Genomic DNA, 20749 nt, shown 5'->3' on the forward strand with positions numbered 1-20749 from the left:
GAGAAAAGAAAACAAGAGAATTAATAGGGTAGTAGCGATGGAAGACTGGATAGACATAGAACAAACTGTCAAAGCAAGAATATGTAGGAGGTAAATGAAAAACAATATGATAAATCTGGATAATTTCCTTGGTATTTATAAAATTAGTTCCAAATGAGATAGTTCCTTGAAAACTGCTATATTTTTAAGTCTAGACTGACTATTAAATATTATTTTAAAAGTTAAAATCTAGCTGAGCAGTGGGGACATATGCCTTTAATCCTAGCACTCGGGAGGCAGAGGCAGGCAGATCTCTGTGAGTTCAAGGCTAGCCTGATTTACAGAGTAAGTTCTAGGACAGCCAAGGATACACAGAAAAACCCCGTCTCGAAGAAACCAAAAAGAAAAAGTTAAAATCTATGTAAATATGAGCAACTATGTAAATAAGGTCCTAGAAAGCTGGTGTACTGGCTAGTTTCATGCCAACTGACATAGCTAGAGTCATCAGAGAGGAGGGAGCCTCAACTGAGAAAAATGTGTACATAAAATTGGTCTGTAGGGCAAATCTGTTGGGAATTAGTGATTGATGTAGAAAGACCCAGCTCAGGAGTGGCCCTATCCACAATGGGTCTAACATATGAGTTCAGAAAAACTACAGAAAATATAAAAATACACTTTTTACCTAACAAACATTACATGTTTTCTCTGTGTATTGCTCTAGGGGTATGGAGAGAAATAAGATGGGTCTGTGCTCTTAAATAGGGTTATAGACTAGCAGGGGATTTTGAAAAAGATAAATAATTAAGAATAATTAAGGCCATAAAATAACAACATAGTGGTTGTATAATTACGCTTAAAAATCTCTATCAAGGATAAAGGGGTGAGTATGATAAAAATATATGCATGTATGAAAATATAATAAACTTCACATAATATATGGAACTAAAATATCTAATTCAAAGACAGTATACACACACACACACACACACACACACACACAGCCTATGTTCTTCCATTCTTTTATGTGGCTAAATCACAAAGAAGAATGGAAAAATAAGGAAACTCAAAAGTTGCTATTTTTCTTTTTATAATCACCTCTCAACCACATTTTATCATCATACTGTATTTCTACCATTCTTAAGATCAACAGAAAAGTATTTTTTTCTTTATAACTTACTATCTATCAGCTGCAATAACTGGAACTCAGCCTCCTATTTGAAGGCTTTCTTCATTCTTATATTTTAAATAAGGACAAACTAATGCTGCTTCTTTTGGAGCTGGACCCTACATTCCACTAACAGGACAAACTAATGAACTTAAATAGCATTCTATAAACAACAGGCTAGAAACACATTTAACAATAACATTTTAACAATAATTTTAAAATTGTTTAGAAATACACCGAGTGTTAAATGCTAAAGTGTCCACATGAACATACATTTTAGGTTGCAATGCTTCCAGAGAAGAATCTTCTTTAATAAATCCATGACCTTGATTCATACTGACAGCTGTATGAACCTTAGGACAAAATGAGATTAAAGAAATTCACTTTATTCAATAAATTCTGCTAATACAAAACCCAAACTATTTTTTGTGTGCTATTCATAAATAAAACTGATAACTATAAAGATTCTGAAATTCTCTGTAAGTCAAGGGAAAATTGTACTTTTGGTTTTACATTAATTAATATGGGTAAAAATTAGCACCCTAATGATTAAACAGAACATTAAATTTACCAAAATAACTTTTAGTTACAATTCTAAAGGAAATTATTGCAATAACACTGTAAAATTTGCTATTAAACTATACAAAGAATGATATCTTTACTGTATTCAAAAGTGCAAAATACTATCTAGTATAAACTCTAAAAACATTGGCTATAAAACAAATATTGAATAAATGAAGAATTATGCCCATTTTCTGAAGATAGACTTAAAATCCTAAAGTTATCCAAATATAAAAAGTAGTCAAGCCTGGTAGCACTGGCCTATATCCCCAGCTACAGGGGGCTAAAACAGAGGGATCTCAAGTTCAAGAACAGCAATGGGTAACTTAGCAAGACTCTGTTTTTTAAAAATCCTAAAAAAACATAAATCAAAATGAGCAAAGTACCAGTAAGACAAAAATTGCCCAAACAAAGCAAAATGAAGCAGTAAGTCTATAAAAATACCATTGAGACCTTTTGTCCAACTATTCCTAGGAATGGGACTCACCCTGGAGTGTGGTTAATATATCCAGTCAGACTTCATTGGAAGAAACTGATTTTTCCTTTGCCAGCAGGTATCAGCTACATAAAGCGTCTTGGTTAGGGGTGGGAGCCTGTGTTCTCTTTCCTCTGGCTTACACATCTTTTTGCCCGTTCTGCCATTGTTTCCTGAACCTGGGAGATGTGTCATTTGTGGCCGGGCACTCAACAGTCATGTATTATCAGTGTTTTGACCAGTTATGAGTCTCTGCAGTAACCACTGACCACCGAAAAGAGAAGCTACTCTGACCAAAGCTGATAGCTGCATTAATCTATGGGCAAAACCACAGCTGTTTGGAAGGCACATCATATCTGTTTAGCAAATCAACAGCAGAAGATTCCCCATTAAAGACTTCCTTCCCCAGTGATGGCTTTTTGACCAGATTTACAGTACCACGTGTGAATTCCCTCTTGTGCAGCAGACATCAGATCTAATCAGAAAGCCATCGACTACCCATAACAGACTGGCCACTATTAAACTAGTGGGTTCATTTTGCCTGGATGATGGATTGAACTCACGGTCTAAAGTTGAGTAAGACTACTGATGACAGTCAGCCTTAGCAAGTCCCATCGCAACTCCTGGCATGATGAGAATTAGCCAGCACGGAGGAAGCTTCTAGCCCAGTGCCAGCTTGATTTCTCTAGGCTCTCTGCTTAAAGCATTCGGTGTCTTCAGCAATAGTATTTTATCACCGAGTTCTGGTGGGCAACCAAAGGCAGCGGCAATTACCTGTATTGTTTAGAGGCTTCTGGGGTCTTCTTTGACCAACAACTCATAGAGAATTGACCAGTTATGAGTCTACAGTCGCCACTCTAGCACTGAATTTTTTTTTTTTAAAAAATAACCTCTGGGGGACAGTTTTATCCATTCACAAAAGGTACTTCTGTTAAAACACTTATTTGTGATTAGTTTATCAAGTATCAGATTTTCTTATGGTCTTCTCATATACCTTTAGTTTCCAATCCTTTCCTCCATCTCCCTGTTCCCCCTCCGCCATTAAATCTTCTTCTCATTCCCAGTGTTTACCCTTCCACTTTTGAATCACATGTTCTACTTTCCTTTCTTAAAGAATCCCTCTCCCATGGGATCTTTCCTAGTTTTTCTGGGATCTACATGTACCCACTTATACAAAGATGCACATATATGAAAGTTAGAAACTAGCAGTGGCATTAGAGAGAACACATGGTGTTTGTCTTTCTGAACCTGAGTTATCTCATTTAATATTTTCCAGTTTCATCCATTTTCCTGCAAATTTCATAATTACATTTTTCCTTATGGTGTAATAAAATTCTACTATGTATACATATCACATTTTTATTATTCATTTATCTGCTAATGAATACCTAGGCTTTTTCCATTTTTCTTGTATGAACAGAGCAACAATAAACATGCACATGCAAGCAACTATAGGGTAGGATATAGAATCTTTTGGGTATATGCCCAGGGACAGAAAACCTGGCTCATATGAAAATTATATTTTTAGTTTTCTGAGAAACTTTCACAGTGTTTCCCATAATGGAGCCTGGTTTCACTGCATCCTATTAGATTTTGGTGTGTTGTATATTCACTTTTATTCAGTTCTAGAAATGGTTAGTGACTAACCCATCATTTAACAAACTTTTTATTTCTAGCTTTATTCTGTTGTGGTCAGACAGACTATAAGAGACTATTTCAGTTGTCTTCTATTTGGTGAAACTTTGTGTCTCACTAAAATGTGTGTAAAATGTGTGATCTGTTCTATAGAAACTTCCATAGGATACTTAGAAGAATATCTAGTCTGTGGTGTTTTACATAATCTATTTGATCTATATATAATATCATTTAACTCTGATGTTTAGTTTTCAGTAGAATAATATCTTGGTGAGAGTCACCCATTATTATTGTGTTAGTAATAATTACATGTTAAAGTTAATTTGTAACTTTGTATCTAGTATTTATGAACTTTGGTGCACGTGTACTTAGAATTCTTGCATTTTCATGATTGCTCTTTTAATCAGCAGGAATTTACTTTATCTGTTCTGACTAGTTTCATTTTGAAGTCTATTTTGTTATAAGTTAGAAATGCCTATTTGTTTCCTAGTTTCATTTGTTTGAAATACTTTTTTCAATAAAACAGTTTATCTTCAGATGTGTATCTTGGAGGAAGAAAATAGACCTCGTTGTTTAATCAAATCTGCTAATATGTGTCATTTGATAGAGGAATGAGAGCATTAATGCATAGGGTTATTATTGAAAGGTATAAAATTGACCTAGGTCAGAGCAGGCCTGAGGCAGTGAACTCCACAAGAGCAGGACTGATCCAGCAACCTGGGCTGGAGTGGGCTTGGGATAGTGAACTTCACAGGACCAGGAGCAGATCCAGACCAGGGACATTTACAGAAACAGATCTAAGCTGGCAAACTAGACCAGAGCAGTCCTGAAGACAGCAAACATCGGGAGTGCTGAAAGACCTCCAGGAACACAGAGTGACCAACAGGGTAACTAGAACCATGGCACTGACTGTACCACAAGGAACAACCATCTGAGCCTCGGATCCACTGGCACCTAGAAGATTAATCACCAGAATCACAGACAGTCCCAATTACACCAATTAGAGGAAAAGATGAGTAGAAAAGGTAAAAACACATGCAACACCACACCAGTAAAATCTAGAGACCCTACAATACAACAGCAAGACTTGAACAACCAATATAGATGAAACAGAAGAAAATGACCTAAAAAATAACTTCAGGAGAATGCTGGAGACTTTTAAAGCGAAAATGTGAAATTCCCTCAAGGAAATGGAGGAAAAAACAAAAAATTGGAAGACATCAGCAAATCCCTTAAAGAAAACCAAGGAAAAGCAATCAAACATATGAAAGACTTGAAAACCGAAATAGAGACAAACAATAAAGAAAACACAAGCTAAGGGAATTATAGAAACAGAAATCACGAGAAAATGATCAGGAACCACAAATGCAAACATAAGCAGCAGAATACAAGACATGGAAGAGAAAATCCCAAACGGTGAAGAAATAATAGAGGAAATAAATTTATCAGTCAAAGAACACATTAAATCTAACAAAAGCTTAACACAAAATATCCAGGGAATATGGGACACCATGAAAAGACCAAACCTAAGAATAGGCATAGAAGGAGAAGTTCAACTCAAAAGCACAGAAAATTTATTTAACAAGAAAACTTTCCAACCTAAAGAAAGATATGCCTATGAAGATACAAGAAGTTTACTGAACACCAAACAGACTGGATCAAAAAAAAAAGTCCCCTGGCCACATAATAATCAAAACACTAAACATACAGGAAAAAGAAAGACTCTTAAGAGCTGCAAAAGAAAAAGGCCAAGTAACATATAAAGGCAGATCTATCAGAATTATACCCGACTTCTCATTGGAGACCATGAAAGCTAGAAGTTGTGGTCAAGCATTATACAGACATTAAGAGACCATGAATGCCAGCCCAGACTACTATACCCAGAAAAATTTTCAGTCACCATAAAAGGACGAAAAAAGATATTCCATGACAAAGCCAGATTTAATCAATACCTAGCCACAAATCCAGTCCTACACAAAGTACTAGAAGGAAAACTCCAACCCAAGGAAGTTGGCTATATCAACAAAAACACAGACAATTGATGATCTCACAGCAGCAAATCCCAAAGACGGGAACAACACACAAATTAACATCACCAAAAATAAAAACTAAATGAACAGGAAATAGCAATCATTGGTCATTAATATCCCTTAATATAAATGGACTCAACTCATCTATAAAAAGACACAGGCTAACAGACTGGATACGAAAACAGAATCCATCCTTCTGCTGCATACAAGAAACATGTCTCAACCTCAAAGACAGACATTGCCTCACAGCAAAGGGTTAGAAAAAAATATCCAATCAAATGGACCTAAGAAAAAAGCTGTTATAGCTATCCTAATATCTAACAAAATAGACTTCAAAGTCAAATCAATCAAGAGACAAAGAAAGACATTTCTTATTAGTCACAGGAAAAATTCATCAAGAGGAAATCTCAATACTGAATATCTATGCCCCCCAATACAAGGGTACCCTCAAAGCTTAAATCATACATTAAACCCCACACACTAACAGTGGGAGACTTCAAAACTCCACTCTCACCAGTGGACAGGTCATTCAGACAAAAAATTAACAGAGAAATAAGGAAACTAACAGATGTTATGACTCAAATGGACTTAACAGACCATCTATAGAATATTCTATCCAAACAGAAAAGAATATACCTTCACCTCAGCATCTCATGGAACCTTCTCAAAAACTGACCACATACTTGGTAACAAAACAAACCTCAACTGATACAAAAAAACTGGAATAACCCCAGGTATCTTATCAGATCACCATGGCTTAAAACTAGAATAGGGCCCCAAGTGCTTTTACTTGCAAAGCCACCTTTCTAGCTCCAAATATATGCTCTTTATAACGCAAGTACTAAAACATATACGTATTTATGACTGAGATGTAGAAAGGTCTGGTTTTAAAATTCTTGGAAGCCATGAAGAAGGAAACACTTCTGAAAAACAAAATACAATAAGCATTAGAGGTAGAGAAGACTTCTAATAGTCTTCTATTTACACAAGACAGTGCTAACCCATTGTATAAAGTAGCCTTACAGTTAAGAGAAAAGATAACTTCAAAAGAGGATATGCAAAGGCTCTGTTAAGGACCCTCAAAGGAGAACAACTAGTAAGTCACATGTATGATACATGAAAAGTCACTTCATTTCAGGGTTATCAAGTGGGTCTCTCTCTCTCTCTCTCTCTCTCTCTCTCTCTCTCTTTCTCTCTCTCTCTTTCTTTTGTTTTGTTGAGACAGGGTTTCTCTGTGTAGCTTTGGAGCCTGACCTGGAACTTGCTCTTGTAGACCAGACTGGCCTCGAACTCACAGAGATCCACCTGCCTCTGCTTCCCGAGTGCTGGAATTAAAGGCATGTGCCACCACCCCCAGCAATTATCAAGTAAAATTACAACTTAACAAGGTGGTACCTTTTCCCCCCATCAAACTGCCAAACATTAAAATGATCATGACAATTCAAAATGAATTTCAAAATTTGAATTTTGGAACTAGCAATTACAAGCTTGCTGACAGGTTTTTTTTTTTAAATGGGAATGGGTTTTAGAAATTGTACAAACCTTGTATTAATTAAAATTACTTTATTACCTATCCATTATTGTGGACTTTCACAAGAATGGGTAAATGTTGTAAAGAGATAAGGCAGACTACAGGATTCTATTAATTGTCATTACTGTGAAAGGCAAGTATTTGGTATGGAAGAGTTGTTAAGTGAAGATTTTTTTTCCTCAAAATTTATTTTTTATCTTTTAAAAATTATTTGTATTTGTGTGTCTGTGCATGTGAAAGGAGGTACTTGTGAAAGACAGGGGCATTGGATCCCCCAGGACTTGGAGTTATAGATAACTGTTCTGCCCAACATGGGTGTTGGGAGCTGACCTCTGCAAGAACAGTTTGTGCCAATAATCACTAAGTCATCCCTCTCCTGTCCTTCTTCCAACATTCTAAGTAAAATGTGCTACCTATCTATATATTACTCAGTTAGTTAGGTAAGAAAATGTTATTATTAACAAACCACACTATATTAAATGATATTTTAAAGCATATCCTCAAAACTGAGAGCTAAAAAAAATCTTAGTTCCTGGTTAATTGTGAAATTCTATCTCTACTTAATCTTCCTTAAGCTTATCATTTCCTAGTAAGAGGTTACTGTAACCAGAAACAGACGTGATAAAGGACATTTCTTTTAGAAAATATTAAATACAATGATGCAAGATTTCAGTTAAAACTGTATAAAGAATCCTAACTTAAAATGCAGGTATTTAATAATACGTATTATTAAATAAATGCACATGTGCATATATATGTATATGATTGTTTTGCCTGCATGTATATCTACATACCATGTTCATATCTGGGATCTGTGGAGACCAGAAGGGGAAGTTAGATCCCCTGAAACTGGAGTTACAGATAGTCGTGAGCCACCGTGTGAGTGCTAGGAATTGAACCTCAGTCTTCTGCAAGAACAGGTACTCTAAATGGCTGAGCCATCTCTCCAAGCCCTGCCACTCTTCTCTCTTAAATTTTATTTATTACTTTTGTTGCTTATAAATGAAAAAGTGACCTTTATTAGTAGTGTACACTAAATATGCAAAGCACTGGTGTTACTGGGACGTCTCATACATGCACATTATGAACCTTGCTCATACTCAACTCATGCACACCCCCAGCTCTTCCCAGCTTCCCCCTCTCTGGCCTCTTCCTTCTCCCAGATAGTCATTTATCTGCTTTTATGTCTTTTTTCTCCCTACTTGATTACAAACAAGTCAACTTTAACATGTTTCTTCTATGATTCTCATCCCAGTGATGTATATAAAAAGGCTTTCCTGTCCAAGACAACAAATTACTTAATTACTTAAAATTTCTTAATTTACTTTTTTTTTGAGACAGGGTTTCACTATATAGCTCTGAATATCCTAAACTCACTATAGACTCGCCTGACCTTGAACTCACAAGAGGCCTGCCTCTGTCTCCAGATTGCTGGATTAAAGACATGCATGAACCACCACAACCAACTACATCTGAAATTTTTTATAGTGATATTTCTAATCATATGGCAGTTTAATAATATATACTAATTATCTCTTTATTTGGATGATGATTTACCTTTCCCTTGAACTAACCTATTTTGAAAGTAGTTTAAAGGTCAAGAAAATGGCAATATTTCTAGGGTGCTAGTTATATGATCCTATCACAGTACAGAATCTGTCATTTTGCTGTATAAAATTATATAGAGGTTATTATCAATAACTAGTATCAATCAAAAGTGGGTATGGGTAATAGAAAAAACCATACAACTAGGAAAAACAAATGTAAGCCAATATTGAACTAAATTCAGAAGAAAAAAATGTCAATTATAAATGGAATAGTTTCTGGTTTAAATTTTAAGTAAACAGCACTTGATTTCCATGCAAATATAACTATAAATTATCTTTGAATACAAGTATTAAAAAACTCAATATTTAGAGCACAGATACCATTCCAAAGTGATAAACCACATTTCTTAAATTCAGATTGTTGACTAAATTTGGAGTAGATTTTTTTTTTATTCTCCCTATACATTATTCCAATAAGTCTTAGGTACCAACACAAAAGGAATGGCTACCAGTTTCAGGAAGACTTCCCAGAGATCTAAATAGGGGCAATCCAGCAAATCTCAAAATACTGAATATAAATCTTATTACTGTGTCAGAGGAAAGGATGAGACAGTTTATATCCCTCCCAAAGTAACAATAAAACTAGTCCAAATGTTTCAACCCTGAAAATAAAGCCATTACTTGTAAATACATTCTAGATACTATGTTATTCAAAATCCTAAGAATAAGACACAGATTACTTGGGACAAGTGCAGAGATGGTCTCAGGTGCCTTCTCCTTTCCTTTCCCTTCATGTACATTTCCTCCATCACAAGACTGAATCTGTCAAAATCTACCACCATAATCAAGGGAGATGAGGGACTCTGTCTTCATATAACCGCCACATCCGAAGAATTCCATGTCATGAAGATCAAAGTGTACAGGAATTTCCCACAATAAAGGGCACAGATTGTAATTCCAAAGCAGACAAGACAGCAGATATTCTTGTTATAATTAAAGCATTCACAAATTATAGCTTATATAGGTGGATTGTATATAACTTGGAAGCCAATGAACCTACAACTAAATATTAAAAGGTTATTTTAATGCCCTGGAAGTTTACAAAGTATGTTTATATCATTCAGTTGTGATTCTTAAAATCATGATATGAAAAAGCAGGCATTATTCCCATCTCATGAGAGCAAAAGCTCAGAAGAGGCTGACAAAACAAGAGCTCTATTTTTATCTACTCCTCCATATTAAATACTGCCCTGCCAGGGAACAATGGCTATAAATCCAGTCCCTGTCTCCAGTGGAACGGTAAACTTACAGAATTTTACAGTCAGTTCTGTGGAATGTATTATAGAAACCAAACGGTGTTTGTATTTGTCCTAAATGCAAAACACCAATTTGTTCTCACTTTCGAGGGCTGAAAGATTTTAGCCCTAGGTGAACTGCTATATACTTAGTATTTCTGGGGTAAATATTACCATCCAGCAGTTATTTTGCTTTTCTGTCTTTGTACAGCACCATGTCTCTACAAACGACCACTCAAAGATGAAGAGAAGCAGAGTTCCAAGTTTGTTTGCAAGGTTTTGGCATAGAAAATGGGGAAGTATTTTTGAAAGGAATATATTACACTGATATAAATAAAAAGAGGTAAGTTTTCCACCAGTGTCTCCCAAGAGTCAAAAATACATGGGCATTATCTAGGACTTTACTTTCTTCATCACTTTGAAGAATGAAAAAATGATAAAAGCGTTTTCTTTGCATTGTAATGTTTATGTCTTATGTACATGTGAACTCATCTGTGCCTGAGAGTGCACACGTATACATCACTTTCTGACATGGGTCTAGGGGATGTGAACTCAAGTCCTCAGGGCTTGCTCTGCATGTACTTTGAAGATCCATCTTCCTGGCCCATGGACAATTTTATCTTCTGTTAATGCTTCTTTATGCAGAGACTAAACAGTCAAAATATAAGTTTGTAGTTTCTGATTTTGAAAAATTTTAGTTGTCTAACATTTTTATCTATAACAAGAGGAACCATTAAATATGAAAGGTTATAAAACTTACCTCACAATCAGGGCATTTACTTGTGGTATATTCTTGAGTTACTAACAGGCACCGTTCACAAAAGGCATGTCCACACTGAAACTCATGGTGGTGACCTAGTGACGAAATTTCATCAATTAAACATTTTACAATTTGTTCATATCTAATGGGGGAATAGCTACCCATCAAAGGGCAAATTCAAAAAGTATTCTATCATACAGGAAAAGATACCTAGTTTAGTTAGATTGGTTGACTTATTAAAATAACATTTAGGAGAAATGACCAAAGTCAAAGGGGGAGGGGAGAAAATAAGAAGCAAAACCATGCAGGGCTATATATTTGCACGAATCCAGTTTTGAACCTATACAACAATGAATTTTCCATCCTCTTACAATCATACAGAATGTTTTGACATTTTATTTGACCTTTGTAAGTATGTCGAACTGGCTGGAAATATTATGTCTAATCAAAAGATGGAAAAACGTACTGATAATTTGGCTAATTAAAAAGTTTAATCCAGACTCCAACCTTGTTTCCATGTCCAACTTCATTCTGTTTGCTAACACTACCCTTGGCTAATTTACATTTCCCATCTTATGAAAAGGTTAGGAAAGGCTGAAGTGAAACACTGATAAGCATTCTCGCATAGTAATCTAAGACGTCAGCAAGGATGAAAACCAGGATAGAAGCCAAATGTTACTATTTTCATACACATGACCCACATTAAGATTATTTTTGTAAACCTAACGTTTGTGAAAAGTACCATAACCTCGGATGAAAATACAGTATCAAGATGTCAAAATGTAAATGTGGACCACTGAGATGGTTCAGTGGGCAAGGGTGCTGTCTGCTAAGCCTGATGGCCTGATCCCTAGAACCTACATAATCGGCGAATTCTTCTTCTGGCTTTCGAATACGTGTATGAGTACACTACACACACACACACAAAGAGAATGATAATGTATTTGCTTTTTGAGGCGGGTTTTCCAACTGGCCTGGAGCATGTCAAATGGGCTATGTTAGCAGGCAAGTAAGCCCCAGAGATCTGTTTCTGCTCCCCCCCCCCCCCGTCAAGTACCAGGCACACACAGGGTACATAAGACATACATACAGCCAAAACACCCTTATATGCAAAATAAAATCATTCTTAATAAAGGAAATTAAAGTTAGTAATGTTTTGATAAAACACATTTATGGAACTCGTGCTGAATTATAATATCACCAATTTGACGTTTTACTAAAGTATTTTATTTTTTCATTGAACTGAAAGTAGGCAACAAATTTTAAAGTCATATTTATATTTCAGAGATAATATTACCAAGGCAATAAAAATTCTCAATTGTTTTGATAAAATTTCTGATATTGTCCAAGTTGGCCTATAGTATACTGCAGCTTACAAAGCATAACTATTTTACCGCTTGAGCATTTCCAAATCTTGTAAGACAAACGCACAGACAAACCATTGGCTTTAAAAGGTTATACTTAAGAACCTTTTGTAATAATTTTCACCTTAAGATGGACATTTTCTAGGCTGGGCGGTGGTGGCGCACGCCTTTTATCCCAGCACTCGGGAAGCAGAGACAGGTGAATGTCTGTAAGTTCCAGGCCAGCCTGGTCTACCAAGTTAGTTCCAGGACAGTCTCCAAAGCTACAGAGAAACCCTGTCTAAAAAAAAAAAAAAAAGGACATTTTCTAACAGAAGCATTGATCAAAACTCCAAATAGGGCCAGGCCCTAGTGGTACAAGTCTGTAATTCTAACTACTTAGGAGGCTAGAACAAGGGCAGCTAGTTTGCCTAGCATGTAAGGATCTGGGTTCCCCTCCTGGTACTGAAAAACAAATGCCTCCATAGAGATGATACTCCCCATGGAAAATGCTACCAGCTTTTTCTACAGCAGGTTCTGTCTCCTAAATGGTGTCCATTTTGAAAGAGCCCACTGACCTTTGCTTTTAAAGTAGAAACAGGAAAAGGAACAAAACTTTTTAGTCATTCCAGGTGTTTAGAGTCAACAACTCATTCCTGTTTAAGTTCTCTAAAGTACTCAAGTTACATTAAAATAACCTGAACTTAAATATTCGTTTTGTAGATTGCAAACGAGCTTACTAGAAGTATGGTGAACAAAGGCAAACACTCTGTACTGTCACCTCAGAAAACAAAATCCATATCACAACATTCACAAAAGGATCTATAGTTTCCCAAGCAGTGCTTTAAGATAAACTGGGCCTTTTTATCTTATTTATTTATTTTTTTTATCTAAGTGCTTTTCAGTCTACTTGTTACTCCTACAAGAAAAACTACCCAGGAAAATCAAGTTTCATTCCTTCTTGACCACAGGATCACGCAACATTTGTTTTTGTTTCTCAAGACAGGGTTTCTCTGTGTAGCCCTGGCTGTCTGTCCGGGAACTCACTCTGTAGACCAGGCTGGCCTCGAACTCAAAGATCTTCCTGCCTCTGCCTCCTGAGCGCTGGGATTAAGGGTGTGTGCCAACACCACCTGGCCTGTTTTTTTTTTTTCTTGTTTTTGCTTTTTTTGTAGCAAAAGGGGGGAAAATATGAGGAGGGTGACTTCAGTCAATAATACACTTCTCGGCCCTCTCTTTCATGAGTCTATCAACTGGCGGAAGTGTGAGGGAAAGTGCTCCGGAGACTTGACAGTGGCCTGGGAAGGGTTAAGGGCGTCTCTGTCCTTCTGGGTGTGTGGAGAGAACCTGGAGGGGCACAACCGCGCACAAGCCATGGCCCCTCACTCCCTCTGGGTCAGGCCCAGTACAACTCCCACAGACGCCAGCCCGCTTACCCCACGGGGACACCCAGCAACCCCCAGGCTCCTCACCGGAGGCCACCGACACTTTTCTTCCACACCGAGTGCACTGGCACCCCGAAGCACCCTGCGCACTCTTACTCCCCACTTTGTGGCAGGAAGACACGCTGAGCCTGGTTGTCCAGGCCTCGGCCGCCATCGCTCCTCTCTCGCTGGGGAGCAGCAGCACGTGCGAGTCCCAGCTGCCCTTGCGGCAAGGGCCAATCATAGGCGCCCGTGGCCAAGGTAGCCAATCAGGAGGCAGAGAGACTAGGTCCCGCCCCAGGTTACTTCTGCGTGGAGCTGGGCTTTCGGTTTTATCCTGGCCGCCTGCGGTCCAGAAAGAGGCCTTAAGTTTACTTACCCAGGAGTCACCGTGTTACACCCGTAATCGATTCACATTTGGGCTTTGCGTATTATTATTTACACCGTGGGGGACCTCAAGCATCAGGTCTTTGGAACAAAGGAGGCCCCTTCTCTGATCTGTGTCAGGGCAGCAAGCTTAGACCTTGATAGCAGCTGTAGCAGAGAAGTCAATTAGCCACCCTTGTGGGAGATCAGTTAATTCCAAACATTACTAACAGCTGCTGAGACTGGTCTGCAAGGCTTTGTCTTGGAAGACATCAGGGATGCCAGCTTGAGAGGCATGTATCTAGTAATAAAGTATTTTAAGATAAGAAGTCAAGCCGGGCGGTGGTGGCGCACGCCTTTAATCCCAGCACTCGGGAGGCAGAGGCAGGCGGATCTCTGTGAGTTCGAGGCCAGCCTGGTCTACAAGAGCTAGTTCCGAGACCGGCACCAAAGCTACAGAGAAACCCTGTCTTGAAAAACCAAAAAAAAAAAAAAAAAGTCAAAACGGTTTACAGTAGTATGGAAAGTCTTCCTAGACATTGCAAGCTTTCCCCTAGACGCTAAACCCCCCACTAGTACTAATAAGAGTAAAACAGGAAGTACGCATTCCGGAGAGAAAGAACATACGGAGAGACTTTAGCTGGAAGATACAGTGGCTGAGAAATAATTAATTTATAGATCATTCAGCGAGGGTTTTAGTTTCCTTAATGTGGGACTTTTGGAGGGGAATTTTGTAGCATCCTGAATATTGGACTTCGCTCTTTAATCAGGAAAGCACCGGAGTGGTTTTGTGAAAAAAGAATGGAAGAATCAGGCAGAAGAAGTGCCTGGAAGTGGCAGGACTGACTCAGCTGCGAAAACTAAAGCCTGTGTATTTAGCTTCTCTTTTCCTGTCTGTGTTGTGTACGTGATTGTATGTTACAAAAATAAAATATAAATTGTGTTCAGAGGCACACCCCTCGTAGAACAGAAACTGTCAATTTTGTATTTTTTTGTAAAACAATTTTGTACCTTGAATTTTGTACATGTGCATTGAAACACTGTAAAACTGAACATGTAGTATACCTCAGAATCTAGATGTGTGCCATCTACTTGTAAATTATTATGAACATGATTGCTTTTTTAGAATGTCTTTTGAAAATAGTGACCAATATTTATGGGTATGAAAATAAGCCAACTTTTACCAGTTGAGAACTTTATATAATAGACTGCTTAAAAAGTTTTAATATTACTGCAAAATCCTTGTGCCTTGTTACCTTTGAGAAGAATTATGAATGTTTAAATGTGTCCCCATTTACCCATCCAGTAGTTTTTATTGACTCATTGATAATGGAACTTAAGGTGCTTCCTAATACTAATCAAGCCAGTATTCTTATTATGATTATTCTTATGGGGGTTGGGGGTGGGAGGGGGAGGTTTGGCCTCTCTCCCAGCATCTGAAACATTCAACCCTTCCTCTCTTTATCAAACTGGAGTATTTGCAGTCTTTGTAGGTTGCTTTGAATCCTCATGCTGACTAGCACTTGAGCACGTACAACAGTCTTTTTCCTCTAGGTATCAGTATTAGTTTACTTTTGGATTTTGTGTCAGAGTCTGACTGTTTCCCAGGCTGCAAACTTCTGGACTCAGGTGATCTCTCATCTGAGCTTCCGCAGCTGTTGGGTTTACACGCATAAACGCCACTATTCTTCTTGTAGTATAATTTGAATAATAAGACTGTTATTGCATAGAGATTCATTTTGGCTAAAATTTCAATCTGTGATGTAGTACAGTATAGTGGTACTTCTGAATATCAGTGGTATTTCTGACTTATCAGGCATGGGGCAGAGAATTATGCCTTTGGCAATCTCAGAAATTGAATAATCTTGGATAAATCAGGACTAGTGAAGAATACAATGATATACATTTAGACCCTAATAGTAGGTACTTAATATTAAAAAGAATGCACAAATAAAACAGAGTTGTCTTGATAGTTAATCTACAATGGCTAGGTCTTTTGTTTGGAACCCTTTATTGCCAATGACTGTGATAAATTTTTACGACTTTGGTGTCTGCTTTTCTCTCTAGTCTCATTTCCCCAGACACACTGTTCTCAGTTTGAAAGGTAATTGTAGTCAGATCTTTGGGCCACCAGCTCACAAATAATTTTATAGAGACTTATTATTAATTATAAAACCTTGGCCTTAGCTTAGGCTTGTTCCTAACTAGTCCTTATGACTTAAATTAAGCCATATTTTAAAATCTACATTCTATCACGTGGTGTTACCTCTTTCCCATCTTGCACCTTCTGTTTCCTCTCCACATCTGTCTGGTGACTCTGTCTTTCTTCTTCTCAGAGTTCTCTCTCTCTGTCCAGAAGTCCCGCCTATACCTCCTGCCTAGCCATTGGCTGTTTAGCTTTTTATTACACCAATCACAACAATACATCTTCACACAGAGTACAAATATCCCACAACAGTGGATCAATTTCTTTCCAATCTCAGAAATTTCTGCCTGGAACTCTCTTCCCTCTGCTATTAAAATTGTTTCTATGTTTTACCCTTAAAAATAAGGAAGCAAAGAATAAAAGTGCAAATGCCCATGTACCTTTCAACCAGTTTAAAAGATAATTTAGTTTTAGGTTGTTGTTTTATTATATGTTAAGACTATACTGACTGTTGGCTATGTTTTTAATTCTCCCTTGTGGTCTATACCTTCCACCTAGGTAAGTTTTCTTCTTCAAGGGCATCCTTAAGTGTATTTAAGTAAGAATTTGTTACTGGTGAATGGGGTCAGTTTTTATTTGCATGAAAAGGAATTTTTCTCATTCTCATGCTTTGATGGGATGTTTTGTGATCCCCAACATCTAGGTTATTTTCTCAAATGACTTGACTTATTATTTCTGTTGTTATTGAGAAATCGTGTGTTAAATTGTCATTCCTTAAAAGCAAGTTGTATTTCTTTGGCATTCTATATAGCCACAGTAATTATTTATTGTACCATTTGCTTCTGTGTAGTGATGCCCCAAATACTTGAGATTACAATTTGAATGATGAAATATTTATTTGGCTCATGGTTTCAGAGACTTTGGTCCATAGCTCTTTGTGTCATAGATTCTGGACCCATGGTGAGGAAGAGCAGTGCCGTGCTGGCAGGATGTATGGAGGAGTTGTTAGCCTCATGATAGACCAGAAGCCAAAAGAGTGGGTAGAGAGTTCAACACACAGAACTTTCCAAGGCACAACCCCCAGTGACCTCTTTCTGTCAGCCACTTTCCACCTCTTAAAGTTTTCAAAACTTACCAAAACAGTGCAAGCAACTTGGAATCAGGCTCACAATGCATACAAGCCTTTTGGGGAAAGCTTCACATTTGAATCATAAAATTTACCCTATTTGATTGTGGTTGTTGGATTTGAGCAGTTTTGTCTTACAGATCTTGAAAAGCCTGATTATTTTTGTTTGGAATTTTATTTTTCTTGACAACAAATTGGACTAATTTATTACAATGCCGCTCATAGTTTTTATTTTTAAACATCTTTGTGCTACCTTCTGGCTAATTTTTTTAGATCCATATCTTACTTAACTCACTATTCACCTGCATCTATTTTGATATTTGTTATGACCAGTAAATATTACAATTTCCATGACTACACTTTCTTTCCCTTAACCTCTAAATTTGTACAATATTTTTGGGTAAAATAGTATCCCTTTCTTATGTTTTTAAATTCTACTTTTATTCTTTAATAGTTTTTTAAGATTTATTAATTTTTATGAGCTTTTTGCACAGTGTGTATGCCTGGTGCCTGTGAAGGCCAGAGGAAGATATCTGACTCCCCTGGAACTAAGATACAGAGAGTCGTGAGCCACTATGTAGGTGCTGGGAACCGAACCCCAGTCCTCCACAGGATTTGTATGTGCTCTTAACTATGGCTCCTTCTCTCGAGCCCCTTCTTTAATATTTTGACCATATCTTATATAGGTTTATAAATTGTTTTTGCTGATTCTTATGCATGATGACTTTGCTTCTCCACCTGGTTTTTTTATTTGATTACAATTTTTAGTTTGAAAGTACTTAGCTTGGAGTCTTGTGAGGCTTATGTTAAAAATACATTTCTCTAAGTTTTATTGCTTTTTTTTCCTGGTGCCCCACGGTATCTTGTATTTAAGATCACTTGTTTGTTGTGTAGTAACAGCTGTTACTATCTATCTGAAGCTGGCCTAGCACTTGCTATAGTTCTCAGACTGATTCCTACTCATGATTCCTGTACCTTCCAAGTGCTGAAATCACAGGTGTATGCCACTAACCATGATGATGCTCTATTAACTGTCTCTCTGTTTCTGCTTCTCTGCCTCTCTCTCTCTCTCTCTCTCTCTCTCTCTCTCTCTCTCTCCCTCTGTCTGTTTGTATGTATGTCTCTCTCTCTCTGCCTTGTCTTATCCTGGATTACCTGATTACTCAAAGATCATGATTTCAAATTCCAAATCCACCCGGAGACAAGTAAATATTCTAGATTACCAGAGGAGTGTTTTCTGAACTAAAGGTCATACAAGATTGACAAATTTCTTTGCCTTTCAGTCTACCTGCTTACTCCCACTGTAGTAGATCTTGCCATGAAAATGCTTGAGCCAGCAGCCACTTAATTTTTATATTACTTTTTAATAAAAAGAATTCAGTGAGTATACTATAAGGTTGCTAAGTGGAATTTGCTCGCATTTCTCTAGTGATTGGTTTAGTGGAGCGGTACCTCTCAAGGTTATTATTCATTTGGGCTCCTGTAGTCTCATCTCTTGGTCCTTTTTGCTCTTATAAATATGGGACAATCTTTCTTTATTCTAGATTCCATCCCTGATATACTCTTCTGGTCTGTGACTTTTTTTTTTTTTGTTTATATCTTTTATTTAGAGACACTTTAGTTTTCTGTGGTTTTTCAATAAGATTTCTGATTTGCGGCTTCCTTTCCCGAGTCGCCGCCAAGATGGCCGACGTGGAGCAGAAGAAGAAGCGGACCTTTCGCAAGTTCACCTACCGTGGCGTGGACCTGGACCAGCTGCTGGACATGTCCTATGAGCAGCTGATGCAGCTCTACAGCGCCAGGCAGAGGCGATGCCTCAACCGCGGCCTGCGGCGGAAGAGCACTCGCTGCTCAAGCACCTGAGAAAGGCCAAGAAGCAGGCGCCGCCCATGGAGAAGCCAGAGGTGGTGAAGACCCACCTGCGGGACATGATCATCCTGCCCGAGATGGTGGGGAGCATGGTGGGCGTGTACAACGGCAAGACCTTCAACCAGGTGGAGATCAAGCGGGAGATGATCGGCCACTACCTGGGTGAGTTCTCCATTACTTACAAGCCTGTGAAGCACGGCCGGCCTGGTTTCCGTGCCACCCACTCCTCAAGTAGCTTCAGCCCCCTCAAGTAGCTGTGGCCAATAAAGACTCATGTTAAAAAAAAAAAGATTTCTGATTTGCTTTTAAAAATTCTCTTATGATAAACACTCTCCTTATTATCTTCCATAATTCATTCCACATCCCATGACATATTTATTGCACAAATATCTTGCATAAGTTCCATTACCTTCACTTTAAAAATCAATTTGATTTCTCGTGTTTTCTTAGATGAGCAGGGGGGTGCCAGGTATCAAAACCACTGAATGTCGGTTGGTCATGGTGGTTCACACCTTTGATCCCAGCACCTAGGAAGCTGTGGCAGGCAGATCTCTGTAAGTTTGAGGCCAGTCTGATCTACATGGTGAGTTCTACATGGCCGGGCTACACAGTGAGATTCTGTCTTAAAAATAAGCAAAACAACAACAACAAAACAAAAAACAAAACCAACCAAACTACAAGGACACAATAATTTTAACAGTGTCGAGAATTTTAATTTATCCTTTATATATTTTTGTAATACAATCTCAAAGTACATATATGAGCAAATGCATGTGCGTACACACATACATACACACACAGAGAGGTGTGGGGAGAGGGAGGGAGAGACGGAGGAAGGAGAGATTAATTTCGTAATAGCATTTCATCTTTGGTTTTGGTTTTATCTTTAATATAACTTTGTGTTTGCCATTTTTACTAAGGTAGCAGGTAGTAAGTAACATTATCGTAAACATGCAGCATGCACCTAGTGCTAGTTTAATGCTGTTGTTATACTTATGTGCTGTGTTTCTCTGCACCACCAGATGGTAGGCGGTAGGGAGAACATACCAACCAGCGTGCCACGGTCTCGAAATGCACCAGATAGCACTGGACTCATAACATCTGCACTTGCTACTTTGTCTCTGGAGGGGCGTGATATGAAAAGCATGAAATTCTCAAAGTAATAATAATAATAAAAGTACAGGCTATTTTTTATATATATCCTAGAAAAGGTAGAATACCCAACTCTTTTCAGAAATGATTGGCCTTTATTTCTTAAAAACTAAAAGGTGGTGGGATGGGAAGAAGCTTTGGAAGGCCCTCTCCTGGTCATCTTTTTGTTTAGAGTGGTAAAGCCAAGGCTAAGAACTACTCTGACTTTACTGGGCTGAGTAAGAGCCCTAGCTATTCTGATTTCCAAACTCTGCAATCACTTTTCTTTCTTCCTTTTTAATTTTTATTTTATTTATACTTTTTTTTTATTTTCAGAAGACTCCATTTAGGGAATGAAAACAGATG

The 20749-nt window shown here is 37.7% G+C and overlaps 1 protein-coding gene and 1 pseudogene across 1 annotated transcript in view; one reads left to right on the forward strand and one right to left on the reverse strand.

Moving 5' to 3' along the window:
* Positions 1–13920, reverse strand: part of Rnf17 (ring finger protein 17) — a 121284-nt gene extending 107364 nt beyond the window's left edge. The window contains exons 1-3 of the mRNA XM_041634216.1: positions 13794–13920; positions 10979–11073; positions 1418–1497 (exon numbers count right to left, since the gene is read on the reverse strand). Coding sequence (XP_041490150.1) covers positions 1418–1497; positions 10979–11073; positions 13794–13920 — 302 coding nt within the window. The remainder of the gene's footprint in view (positions 1–1417; positions 1498–10978; positions 11074–13793) is intronic.
* Positions 13921–19046: 5126 nt separating this feature from the next.
* On the forward strand, positions 19047–19506 carry LOC121435117 (annotated as a pseudogene).
* Positions 19507–20749: the final 1243 nt, after the last annotated feature.

The sequence above is a fragment of the Microtus oregoni genome, unplaced genomic scaffold, assembly GCF_018167655.1.
Source record: "Microtus oregoni isolate MIOR12 unplaced genomic scaffold, Mior012 000045F_ref0000178, whole genome shotgun sequence".
Classification (NCBI taxonomy): Eukaryota; Metazoa; Chordata; class Mammalia; order Rodentia; family Cricetidae; genus Microtus; species Microtus oregoni.